The sequence below is a fragment of the Mchenga conophoros genome, linkage group LG6 (assembly GCF_057382185.1).
Source record: "Mchenga conophoros isolate Kocher_MC1m ecotype Shallow Benthic linkage group LG6, M_conophoros_male_GT1.1, whole genome shotgun sequence".
Classification (NCBI taxonomy): Eukaryota; Metazoa; Chordata; class Actinopteri; order Cichliformes; family Cichlidae; genus Mchenga; species Mchenga conophoros.
The window spans coordinates 6,754,448-6,766,961 of NC_140531.1; the positions used below are offsets into that span (position 1 = coordinate 6,754,448).

Sequence of the window (12,514 nt, forward strand, 5' to 3'; positions counted from 1 at the left end):
AACCAAACCATAAATGTAGAAGTTACAGGTAAAAAATTATTCTATATAAAACTATATAGAAAGTCAGTGTTGGCTTTGATGAAAAAAAACAAAACAAAAACATTACCACCACAAAAGGTAGTTAAACAGTAGAGAAAGAAGTGATAATTCTCTGAATATTGCTTGCAAATAACTTTAACTGTTCCTTGCAAGAACTGTTATACATGCTAGCATAGCTAAATGTGGCTAATGCTATCATTAGCTTTTAATATTAAACAATAGCTAATAGCTAAAAATAGCTAATGGAATTGTGAAAACTTTTAAATGATCATTTAAAACAAATAAGAAAAAAAGACGAAACTGAGACTGTATTTATCTGTTAGCTTCTATGCTAAAGTGCTAGCTAAACCTCTACTAGCCGTCTGCATTGGGTTAGCTTCTCCTACTCTGTGCTCACATGTAGCACATTCACTGTTTTCTAACAATTTACTACTCAAATTTTCCCTTTTCTGTAATATTGACTTTATAGTGACACATTTAAATACTAAATTAAAAAAAAACCCTCAAGCACTTTTCCAATCTGCTGCTTCAAAGATTCTACGTATAGAATCATCCTCATTGGACAACCACATTGGGTTATGGTTACATGCTTATGTTTTGGTAATTTGCATGAACTGACACAAACTTCATTTAAATGAATTGAAAGTGAATGAAACCTGGTAAACTCACCGACCGACCTATCCTTCCCTGTTTCCCTAACTTGCATCTCCTTAAAACTCCAAATGTTAGTCCACTCCCACCCTCACCTCCACTTAGAAAAAAAAAAAGAAACGCTACAACTTTCCTTAGCCTCACCCACTCCCAAACCCTGTTCAGTTTTCCTAACCTCTTTGGTGACTCTCTGGTCTTTTCAAAACAGGGCTCCTACACAAGTCTCAGTTATTACACAAAAGAAGAAACATGGCTATTCAACAAGGCATGATTATCGTGACATTGCTCTATAAGCTTATGGTTAGTCCTCACAGGAACTGATGTGACAACACGAATTACAGCTACGACTAGGTCAAACAGGTTTCTAGAAAATGACTTTTTTTCCAGCCAGATTTTCCCATAATATCTGTGCTATTCAAAAATACCCGTAAGAGTACTTTTTTTTTTTTTTCTTAAAAGGCGTTCCAGTCCTGTGTAGGAGCCCTGACTGAAAATGGTATTAAGCTAAAATGGCGCTCTTTCCATCAGAACAAAAGATCAACAAGGCTGTTAGGAGCAAATTGTTGATTCAAGGAATGGGATCATAACCCCCCCCCCTTCCTTCCCCCCTCTCTCTAGGTGGAGGAAGCTCCGTGGCTCTGCATGTTGGCCATACTGCCAACCATGCCAGCCGCGCCAGCCATACCTGAGTGCCCTCCCATAGCTGGAGGGCTGTGCTTGGTAGGTGAGGTCATGTCGGCTCCACGCCCCTGGCCTTGACCTGGGGTCTGCGGGGCGTGGTGGGCGTGCTGCAGGGCATGGCGCTCCAGCAAGGTACGGTGAGTAAAGGCCCGGTGGCACACGTTGCACTGGAAGGTGCGCTCGGCACGGTGGGTGCGCATGTGCACATTTAGCGAGCTTTTCTGGGTGAAACGCTTGCCGCACATGGTGCACTGGAAGGCCCTGACACCAGTGTGCACCACCATGTGTTTGAGGAGGTAGTCCCGCAGGGAGAAGGAGCGCCAGCAGATGGAGCACTGATGAGGTTTCTGACCTGTGGAGCCAGGCATGTGCAGAAGCACGCTTATAAAACCATCCCCAAGAACAGTCTTGCCAATACAAGTGAATCATTTTCTGTTTGCCTTTTGTTCATATAAAAATACTTATTTTACAGTTCTTTTAATACGATACAAAGAATTCTGGGATAGAAACATGTCTATTCATTCGAGAGATTATCCTGAAATACAAGTCTTTATGCTGACCTCAATGGCAGGTGATAATGAGGTGAATGCTGGAATACTGCATACGTAACTATGCAATTAATCTTTGTCCTCTTCACACTTGTGTAACATACATGCAGCTGATCAATTACTGTGACATGAACGTACCGGAGTGGATGAACATGTGCTTGCTGTAGTTCTTCCTGGAACGTAAAGATTTGCCACAGTGCGTGCAGTCGAACGAGGTCTCAGATCCCTGGGAGGAAGGTGAGGGCCCTGCGGAGCAGGAAGAGGTGGAGGGTGGCGGAGCTGGGGTCATCGGTGCTGGGGGTGGAGCCTGCTGACTGGGCTCTGTCCCCGCCATGGTGTCAATCCCACCCATGGGCCCGCCCACATAGAACGGAGCTGGCTGCGACTGGCTCACTGGGTACTGGAACAGAAGCTGTGAAGGAACATGATACAGACAATTTGCTCTGGATGAACATTTCCGAACACAATCGATAATATTTAGAACTAATTAACTACATATACCCCTAATAAAAACAATAGCTGGTGCATTTCAGTAATGACCACCATCCTACCAAGTGTGGCAGGACAAAAGCAGATCTAAACAAAATAACAGCAGGTTTTACACACGTGCTTCTCTCTGGACACCGTGCACGAGAGAGGAATAGTCAGCTGAAACAGAATCAGTGTTGATTTGCCCAGCAGAACTCAGGTAAAGCACAGGATCTGACTACTATCTAACCCACAAAAAGGTTAGATAGTGTGAATGCGCATTTTTTTCTTATTTGTTTATTTCTCCTTTTTAAAACCTCTGTAAGTCACGTTTGCACGACTCATTTGAAACTACTCCTCCCCAGATATTGCACCTTGGAAGCTCCACTCCTATACACATATGCAATAAATCCATCTTCAAAAATATCCGTGTCCACGCCTTCCAGCCACAAAACACACCATGCCTCTTTGGAAAACACACAGTCATTTTTTAAATGCCTAAAGAGAGCGTTGTGCTAGCACAGACCATCAGTAAATATGGTACAAATCGTTTGACAGGTGTGCGTTTCCATTTGCCAATTTAAGGAGCTGACATGTGACTGAACCCATCATCATCAGAATTTTGAGAAGGCCTGATTTGAGCATATATATGTAGAAATGGTATGTTACAGTCTGGTATGTTATGCTGTTTCATTTTCTTTTTTACTTTTTTTGTTGCATTCTTGAAAAAAAATAATAAAAAAATCATTGTCTATGCAGGCCATTTCTGCATTTTCATTTTCAAAGTCAGCACACCCGTCAATCAAAGTGTGTAGGCTGAAGCTTGAAAAAGATATATAGCCCATCACACTAAATTGAAGCTTTTATTTGTGTTTCTGTTGTTCTGTGTTGGTTGAGTATGTGTGTGTGTTTTTTCTTAGTGCTGCATTGCGTTAAAATGTACTCTCCGTCAATCATCTCACTTCCTGCCTCAATGCAAACATCATTTAATAAGATTAGTGCTTCACATTTAAGGCGCTTCAATTTTCACAATTCAATTATTTTGTAACTTTTGCAATTGCAATCATGTATTTATATATGAAATGTGGAGGAGCAATTATTATTTTCATTAACAATTAAGTTGCTCATTATTTCCTCATTTAACTGCATAATTGTTTACTCAGAAAACGGTGAACAGATTCATTCTAGGTTTGCACTCATTTTGTTTTTAGTTCTAACATACATACAAAAGGTGTTTCATTAGAATCAAGAATAAAAACATTTATACATTTTTTCTGAATACATGCACATTCCAGTGAAAATGAAAGGTGCACTCAGGGCTTAATTCGTGATGTTAGTAAGGTAAGGCTTAACAACTTGCACATATAAAACATGTTCCCCACTAGAGAGTATAACACAGTTTTTAAAAATGCTGTAAATAAAACAATTAGTGCATGTCCAGCCAATTTTAAGCTGAAACTCTGACCACAACTTGCTCTTGACCAGGTTATGAGTTCAGCATAAGTTGCCATAAAAAAAGCCACTTTGGTGATACAGAAAGCTCTGACTTTGAGCTCGACAGAGCTCACTAATCCATTAATCTTACTTCCCAGTACACCCCTCGTGAATTTGACTGAAGCACTGACCTGGTTGTTGATGGCCTGGGTGGTTGGAGGTGGAGTCAGTGGTTTATTGACCCTTCCTCTGGGGTTAAAAGCCATGGCTTGAGGGGGCTCACTCTGGGGCCAAAAACTCTCTGAAAACACGCCCTGCTCATCATAGAAATCCTGAAACACAAAAACAAACATAGATTTAAAAAAACAAAACAAAACTAAAACAAACAAAAGAACAAGCTAAAAAAAAGACTATTTAACATGAGAAATTTTGCTTGTTTTGCCATCAGTTCAAGGGTCGGATGGTTCACATCTCTGCAGCTCTGCAGACAGCACATATCATCAAAGGAATGTAAAAGCAAACCTAAAATTAGACTTTTGGTCATCTATACAGGCATATAGCTCAACTAAAAGACATTCCTTTATGCCATTGGTTTGAAGGAAACAAGATTATCTTTTTCATGTAACACACATTATGCAACTAAAAAAGACTTTCTGTGTAGGCAAACTACATCCCTCATTACCTAAATATACAGCCAGTTTTCTTTATATTGTTTATAAGTCTACCATGTTACAGCTGCAGGCGAGCAGATGCTGACACGATATCGTACATTACAGTCCAACCAGTCATAGAATGACTGTCAGCATCAGTTTCACTGAAAGTAGTTAGACCTGGCTGGGAAGATGATCCACCTCAATGTAAAGAAGCACGAAATGCCAACATGAGTCATACCAGTAGTAACTTTCTGTTTGTCTGAGAGGCTGATCGAGTTTCACATGCTACTTAGGTGGTCTGGTATCTTCTTATCTGTGTTGATACATGTTGTGTGATGATGCAATAGTGTCATGCATTACAGTTTCCAGTAACTAGTGCCAAATGTTTAAACCAGTAATGTCAATGCTGGGATTTCAATAATTTGCACTTGCAGCCCATAATTTCATTGTACATGTGAGTACTATTCTAGTCTGTTTGTCCCGGCCATGATTTTCTTAAAGTGGAAAATACCCAAACTGTTGTTACTAAATCTGAGTAATAATAATAGAAATAACATAGTGGAATATATGTTTTGATTTTACGAGAGTCAGACATGTGTATGGATTTGGGGTAGACTGAACAGAAGAGCATCCAGAGCTGTTAACAACCTGGGTGCATCCTGTAACGGTACCATAGCACACACAGTGAGGGTAACACGGTAGACAGAGAAGTCAAACATTAACACTACTTCTAGTAAAAGGAAGTGAAGAACTGCACTAGCACTAGTACTGCTAACCTACTTAAAACAGACAGTCTTACACATACTGGAAGTTCTTCAAGAAACTCCACTGCACAGGCTTTATTTACGTCCTTGCAGAGAACAGGCCCATCTGCAGATTTTTATCACTGAATTTGAGATATCGGACCAAGATGACCTTTGAATATATTGGATATATAGTTGATTTTTCTTAAAAACGTGGGATCAGACATCATTTACAACTGATGACTAGCAATAACACCTCCAGGTGGCGTGTGGCCGACTGAAGCATTTTTGCACGCATTCTAGGGCTGTGGCCAAATATTCTACTATTCAGATATTTGTTCATTGGGTATGCATGTATATCTCAGCTTGCTAACCACATCTATCACACTCACTGCAGTTATCGTCATGCTTTGGTTCCCGCTATTGTTGCAGAAATTTAAGCACTTTCCATACTCATATTTTTATCCTCCTGCTTTGCAACAACATCTTGCTCGAATGGAACAGGAACAGCTCTCTCGCTCTGCTCTGTTCACTGGGTGAGCAAGCAGGGAGCGTTCAGAGTGGCAGGGAGCAGCGGTGCACTGTGCAAGAGGAAAAAAGTAGGAGAGCTTCTCCAGATTCAAACTTTCTCTCTGAACGCTCATCTTACATGTAAACATGGCTACAATCACAGCAGAGCAATTGCCTTTTAACCGTCATAGACATGAGGAGGACAAATAAGAAAAATAATGTCTGCAGGGATGAAAGCAAGAGCCCATTTCACACATTGCTCAAAGACAAGATTATATTATTCAAGCAATGTTGGGTTAAGTGACGATCACATGCTGTGACTTTGACTAAACTGAGTAGATGATTTTATCTCCAAACGTGACAATCTGCAGCAAAACTGACAAGCAGGGCTGAATCTTTCTGACTGTGTGGCAGATGTTCCTTGTGTAGACTGCAGGGTACAGCAGGCTGCGGCATAAATCTGCTCCACCACGTTTTCCCGTCTACTTATTTCAGGACTTCTGGCACAAATGCTGAGTTTGAATGTACTACAATAAGGCCTTTCTAAGCCAAAACGGAAGATAATGTACCTAAATATTTCTCTAAAAAAATCAAAGACCATCACTTCACAACTGCAATATGTGTAATACTCTGAATGCCATGCTTCTCCTTGCATAGTAGATAAATTATTGAAACATTCAGCGCAGGTGAGCTGGGTTGTTTTTTTTTCTTCATTTTAGTTTTTTTTATTCACTTCTGAGTTAACATACCTGTCCAAAGCTTGCCATGGATTCCTGGGAGCCCTCCTGCTCTTGATCTCGTCTCCCATCCTCCAAGGCATAGACAGTCCCATCTGCATCCTGTACACTTTCATCCTTCACCACTACTCCCTCTCCTCCCAGCACCTAGGGAGAAAAAAAGACAGGTCCATTTCAATTTCAAGTAGTAAAGAAATACCTTTAGATCAGTATTGGAGCTAAAAAGCAACAAAAAGTCTATAAGAGCAACCAATGCCCCAGCTACAGCCCCTTCAAGCAGGTTCTGATAAGTTGAATAACCTACAGTCAATATGCAGAAGTCCATAGATTATCAACAAGGCAATTACTGCTGAAGTTTAGGCGAGAGATCCAACTGTGAAAAGTGCAGAAACATCTCAGCGATATACGCCAATGCAGTGTGAGAAGAGGGAAAAGCATAAAAAGAAAGAAAACGAAAACGTTGCAGCTCTGCATGCCTGAAAACTGTAACCATAGCAACCATTCCCCTTATCCCCCTACCTGGAGTCTTAGCGGCTGCCTCTGCTTGCGGCTGTGGCTCGCCCCCCTGTCTCTATCTCCATCTCTTCCCCTGTCTCTCCCATCCAAGTCCTCCTCTTCGCTGTATCGGTCTATCCCCACAAGGTCATCAGAGAGGTCAGTTGTGTTGCCGCGGAGGCTGTCCCTGCCAATGCTGTCCACACTGGCCACACCGGAGCTGCAGCCCGCTGAGAGGTTCCCTGTGCTACTTGTGCTGGCTCCATTGGCTGTCTGTGCCAACAGGTCTCGGAGCTTGTACCTTACGTCCTGAGTACAGCTTGAGCTCTGCTTCATGAGGACTGCACCTCCCCCGGTGCCCATCGCGTCACCACCACACATGGCACCGGGGCCCATGTCTCCAAGTGCCATCAGGCTTACAGTGTTAGCTTGATCCATTGGGCCTGGGCCGCTATCACTGACGCTAACGTTGGCACCCCCTAACCCACCGGCCATGTTACCACCTCCACATTCAGCCATGAAATTAGAGAAGTTGGCGTAACCCCCACCCCCACTAACAGAACAGCTTCCACTGCTGCCACTCTCTCTCCCTTTCCCCCCGCCACGCTCCTCTTGTTTAGGGAGGACCCCTCCAAGCATTCCTCCTCCAGCAGCAGCAGCTGCGGCCGCCGCTGCTGCTGCACTTGCTGCCCCTGCCGCTGCCTTCCTCTGAGAGATGATCTGAGTGCACTCATCAATGACCGTCTTAATTTGCAGGATGCTGGCAGCAGTGAGGATGCACAGGGCCTGTGACTGCAGCACTACCAGCGAGCCACTGTACATGAAGTCTACAAGCTGCTTCACGGTTTCAGCGGGCACCAGCGGCGGAACAGAGATTTCAGAATGACCGAGCAGCAACTTGTCCTGGAAGAAGGGGCTACCGGCTGCCAGAACGCAGGCGTGAGCACGCAGGGAGGCATCATGTATTCGCACGGTCACATCGCAGAAGAGGCCCTCACGCCGTTGTGTGCGAAGGGCTTCCAGCACTGATTGGCTGGAGTTGTGGAGGTGGATGTAGTGCACGGTCTCTGTGCCGGACACCATGGCAGGAGGAGGCGAGTCACTGGGAACCGGATGGGAGTGGGGGTGGGGGAGGGGGGGTAGGTGTCTGGGGTTTTGCGTCAGCTTGAGGGATAAGGAGGACAGGGAGGGAAATGGATACAGTGCATGGGCCACGGTGGGGCCGTGTCCTCTCAAACAGTCATGAGTCTGATGAATGTTTACAAACTGCTTCTCTGATATGCCTAAAGGTATGAGGAGCTGCCTTCGATGTCCTGAGTGTGGGCAATGTCAAGTGGCTGTTTCCACCAGAACGTTAACCTCTGTTAAAACCTGCTGAAATAAACCATAACAAAAACAATTATACACTAAGCACTTATAAAGTTTTCAGTAGTGCAAAAACACTACTGTGTTTATATATACATATATACATAATATATGTATGTCAAAAATGTTAATTTATTCAATTGCAACTCAAATATAAAAAATACAGAACTTGTCTTTACATTAGATTAATCAAAATTAACATTCTTTGTTTGGGGGTTGAACAAAGAGGAACCTGAATTGTTTTCCTAAAAGTCGTTGAATGGAATGTCCCTTTTTCTTATTTTCTAAAACCTTTGCAGATAGTAATAAGAATTTCATGATTTAAAATAAATCATTCACAAATTATACTAATAATCCTCAACTCTACCCCTTAATTATATTGTTCTCAGTGACTCGTTTCGTGTTGGAACTAGTTAATCCAGCCGTAACGAAAGGTGGCTGAGTAACAATTGAGCAGCTAATAATCCATCATCAAATTAGTCGCGTGCATCATCTGGCACACCTGTTTTGGTCAACCGACAGCACGTGCCGTGCGCGAGTCCAATGGTTCCCCGGGTCAGTATATGTGGTTATCTTGCACAGTAGGTGGCCGGTAATGCAACATCAGAGTTAATTACACCGTTGATTGAGCTAAACAGGCGCAGGAATAGCGAGGCAAAATGGGTGGATAATTAATAGCACTTGTTACCTAAATGTGTAACTAATAGCTCGATTAAATTGATGACTGACCAGCTAACGTTCCCTCCAGCTACAAGCGAGCAGGTTAAGAGCGGCGAGCTAACGTTAACTACCGTTAGCTGTTGATATTAGCCGCTCGAGTCTCACACGGAAATCTGCACAATTTTATACATGCAAAAAAAGCTTCGACGCCCAATAAAACACAAAAGTGGAGCACTGAATATAACAGCAACTGGCAACGTTTCTAGCATAACATATAAGCAGCAATCAAATCTCGCCCCCACGCGCAAATAGAATGCTAACCTGGCTAGTTTACTAGCTTGCGTTAGCTAGCGAAAAATTAGTAAAGTTAGCATGTCAGCAGCTAACGGGCTACCACCCTTTTCTGCACAAAGCTTCTTAAGGCTATACCTACGTGTTTTACTGTGACACTGTCATTGCATGCTATTTAATCACGACTACTTACAATGAAAAATACAGTGACAGTTCGGTTCTTGGTAGTTTCAGGCAGATGGATGCAGCAGGAAGCCCTCAAATAACGTACCCAACCTGATGAGAGCTGGTAACAAACACACATGCACGCAGTTGCACACACACGCATATACACACATACAGAAAGGGATATGGAGTTTCTCTTGTATAACGCAAGCTACACGAGCGGCAACTGCTAATGTACATGCACCACTTCTATGGTATTAATTATAGGCTTGTGCATCTAAAAACGTAGGACAAATACCTGCAGACAAAGTCTAGATACAAGAGGATCTTCAACATACCTGTACACGCCTAAATAGCTTCGAGGAAATGCAAACACTCAATTGTTTAAACTCTTTAATTCTTCCCAAGCTTGTCATATGGCAAAAGAGGAAACTAATGCAAAATTTTAAATGAATTATATTCGGCAAGCACAACAATAGCAACAATATAATACAGACAAATATACAAATCACAGGAGCATAGATTTTCAAGTTAACTTTTATAGTAAGTTGTTTAAATATTGCGATTTCTTACGGTTTCTATGAGCATGTATCTGAGGGCATTTGTACAACAAGAATTCCACTTACCTGACTTAATCCCAGTAAGAAAGGCAACATGCTTGTTGAAGTTGGTGGGGCAAGATTCTTAGATCAGCCTTAATGCAGTGCTGCATGCTCAAGAATGTTCGTCATGCAGTAAATGCTTGCATGAAATGGGAGAAAAAAAGGTCAGTATCTGAACTTTTCTCTGGGTTTAAAAGCCATGTGGGTACCAGGTTCCAATTGAAAAGTCCTAACCCTTCCCAATCACATTACATTGGCCTTGATGACAATGAGGTCAAGGAAAGGTGTAAAGGAGAGTTTATATAAAACAGAACAGCCAGTGGGACAATAGTTCAGCCCCCACCACCACCTAATCATGAGTGGCAAACTTGAATACAAAATGATGATATAATGTAATAAATATGTGCTATATATTAGACATATAATCCAAAAATTGTGGTGTGAAAAAAACCCATTCACAAATACTCATAGGTTGTGAGACACCTTAAAAATGCTATAGATGACAGATAAAAGGTCAGCGATAGATTGTCTCCATGTAGCGCATTGTTTTGAACTTGTCTGTACCCTTCCTGATTTTTGCCCATGATATCTATAAACCATCACAAGTTATCTGATGTAAAGGAACTCTTTGTGCCTTTTTAAAATAAACAAACCATGATTCTGAAAAGCAAACTATAGAATTTCATGAGAAAGTGGTGGTATTATTAAATATCTAGAATAGAATAGAATAGAATAGAATAGAATAGAATTCAACTTCATTGTCATTGCACATGTCACAGGTACAAGGCAACGAAATGCAGTTTGCATCCATCCAGAAGTGCTTTAGCCATGATATAGATATATTACAAATATATATTAGCAATAATATAGATATGTGAGTATATTACAGAAATGGGTCTATTATGGTATGTTATAATGTACACGGTATGAAGTATGTTATAAATATGCTATTACTATAAGTATGTACAGGCTGTAGTGAGTACAAGCTATGTACAGGCTATGAACAGGATATAAATATGAAAAACTATACAGAATATGAAATAAATAACTTTACAGAAATCTGAGATATACAGTTATACAGAAATGTGAACTATGCAGATAATAAACAGTTGTAGTTTTAAAATTTATCGTATTGTACAGAATGATTATTTACACAGAATTATACAGTAGTGCAGTTAAGATGTGGATAATTTCTACAGAGGCTATATAAAGTGCTAGTGGTTTTGAGTGGTGGTTCAGTCCATGTTATTATTGTGTGTTTGAGGGTACAGTTGTCCATTGTGTGTGTAGGTGGTTGTGTGTATGTCCAGTCCATGTGTTAACGTGGGTCAGATGTCAGGAGGCAGAGTTCAGGAGTCTGACAGCTGTGGGGAAGAAGCTGTTCCGGTACCTGGTGGTCTTAGTCCGGAGGCTCCTGTAGCGCCTCCCAGAGGGCATGAGGGTGAAGAGTCCATGTGATGGGTGACTGGGGTCTTTGATGATTTTCCCAGCCCTTTTCAGACACCGCTTCCTGTAGATGTCCTTTATGGCAGGAAGTGGTGCTCCGGCGATGCGCTGGGCAGTTTTCACAACCCTCTGCAACGCCTTCCGGTCCGAGGCAGAGCAGTTCCTGTACCAGACTGTTATACAGTTGGTCAGGATGCTCTCGATGGTGCAACAATAGAAGTTCACCAGGATGTCTGAGGACAGGTGGTTCTTCCTCAGAGTCCTCAAGAAGAAGAGGCGCTGGTGAGCCTTCTTGACCAGCTTGGAGCAGTTGGTTGTCCAGGTGAGATCCTCGGAGATGTGGACTCCCAGGAACTTGAAGCTGCTCACACGCTCCACAGCCGTCCCGTTAATGTAGATGGGTGGATGTGGGTCAGCATTTCTCCTGTAGTCCACGATGAGCTCCTTGGTCTTCTCGGTGTTAAGCAGCATGTTGTTTGTGTCGCACCACTCAGCCAGACGATCCACCTACTCCCCGTAGGCGGCCTCATCGTTGTCACTGATGAGGCCAATCACCGTGGTGTCATCTGCAAACTTAATGATGGTGTTAGAACCACCGGCAGGTCTGCAGGCATGGGTGAAGAGGGAGTAGAGGAAAGGGCTCATCACACAGCCTTGTGGTACACCAGTGTTCATTGTGATTGTACATGAGCAGTGGTTATCCAGCCGGACATGTTGGGGGCGGTTGGTCAGGAAGTCCAATAACCATTTGCACATGAGGGAACTGATGCCCAGGTCTGTCAGTTTCCTGATGAGTTGTGAGGGGTGGATTGTATTGAATGCTGAACTGAAGTCTATAAACAGCATTCTGGCGTAGGTGTTGTTGTTGTCCAATTGTGAGAGGACAGAGTGCAGTGCGATGGAGACTGCATCCTCTGTGCTCCTGTTCTGGCGGTATGCGAATTGGTGGGGGTCCAGGGTGGGGGGGGGGGAGACAGGATTTGAAGTGTCTAGTCAACTATCTAGTCAAGATAGTTGATAATTACC

The 12,514-nt window shown here is 42.7% G+C and overlaps 1 protein-coding gene across 2 annotated transcripts; it reads right to left on the reverse strand.

The window, feature by feature from the left end:
* Nucleotides 1-1,287: 1,287 nt before the first annotated feature.
* Nucleotides 1,288-9,632, reverse strand: zbtb45 (zinc finger and BTB domain containing 45). Of its 2 annotated transcripts, none has more exons than XM_085276018.1 (6): nucleotides 9,469-9,632; nucleotides 6,984-8,330; nucleotides 6,477-6,611; nucleotides 4,013-4,153; nucleotides 2,058-2,331; nucleotides 1,288-1,723 (listed from the first exon to the last, which is right to left on the reverse strand). In XM_085276018.1, the coding sequence occupies exons 2-6, from the start codon at nucleotides 8,040-8,042 to the stop codon at nucleotides 1,305-1,307; spliced, it is 2,028 nt and encodes a 675-aa protein (XP_085132144.1). In that variant the 5' UTR covers nucleotides 8,043-8,330; nucleotides 9,469-9,632; the 3' UTR covers nucleotides 1,288-1,304. The 2 variants fall into 2 exon arrangements, with proteins under 2 accessions (XP_085132144.1, XP_085132143.1); XM_085276017.1 differs by having other exon boundaries at nucleotides 6,984-8,333.
* Between the last annotated feature and the right edge of the window lie 2,882 nt (nucleotides 9,633-12,514).